Source organism: Mastomys coucha, unplaced genomic scaffold (assembly GCF_008632895.1).
Source record: "Mastomys coucha isolate ucsf_1 unplaced genomic scaffold, UCSF_Mcou_1 pScaffold4, whole genome shotgun sequence".
Classification (NCBI taxonomy): domain Eukaryota; kingdom Metazoa; phylum Chordata; class Mammalia; order Rodentia; family Muridae; genus Mastomys; species Mastomys coucha.
Window position 1 is genome coordinate 17,700,063 of NW_022196910.1, and position 624 is coordinate 17,700,686.

Here is a 624-nt window from a genome sequence, read left to right on the forward strand (position 1 = left end):
CTTCAATATCAAATGTCCTGAAGCCTTTGTGCTTCTCTGGAACAAGGCCCAGTTTCTGAAGGCACATTTCAGTATAAACATCATCAATAGGGTAGAGATGGACCCGGTCAGTTAAGTTACATTGTACAGCCTCAAGGCCAGAGGGCCGGAGTACAGGAATCCACCGCCCCCGGCGTACGTTGGGTAGACCCCGGTGTAGAAGACTTCTGGGATGTAGTACTTCAGCTTCTTATCCCAATGAGGCCCAGCATTGTGGATCACATCACCTATAAACAAGTCTTTGGCTTTGCTCTTAGATAAGCTATTCAAGTAATTAAGGATGTGATGGGTGTTCACAAACACGTGGTCATCGCCCTTGAAGACAAACTCTGCGTCTGGACAGGAAGTGCTCACCCACATGAGAAACAGCACTTCCTTCAGGGACAGGTTGAAGAATGTGTCTCTATAGTTCCACATGAGGATGTCCTGGTGTTTCTCACTCTCGAACTTAAGCATGTCCGAAAGGTCAGGGTGGTTGTCCTCTGGGGTTGTCTTGCCCAACAGGAAGACCCTCACTACTGTCTGGTTCCCTACATTCGTTTCTCGGCCCCAAGATTCCCGAATTGCTTGCCTTCTGGCGAAATG

General features: G+C 48.6%; 2 protein-coding genes across 12 annotated transcripts in view; one reads left to right on the top strand and one right to left on the bottom strand.

The window, feature by feature from the left end:
- Anks1b (ankyrin repeat and sterile alpha motif domain containing 1B) overlaps window positions 1–624 on the top strand; it is a 1,082,674-nt gene that overhangs the window by 281,506 nt on the left and 800,544 nt on the right. The gene's annotated exons all lie outside the window — the stretch shown is intronic.
- On the bottom strand, window positions 2–621 carry LOC116076477 (N-acetyllactosaminide beta-1,3-N-acetylglucosaminyltransferase 2-like; the record flags this gene model as incomplete). The annotated part of the gene is given in 2 exon segments (XM_031350317.1): window positions 2–112; window positions 115–621. Coding segments are annotated over 2 exon segments (618 nt in total), but the record flags the coding sequence as incomplete, so codon positions are not given.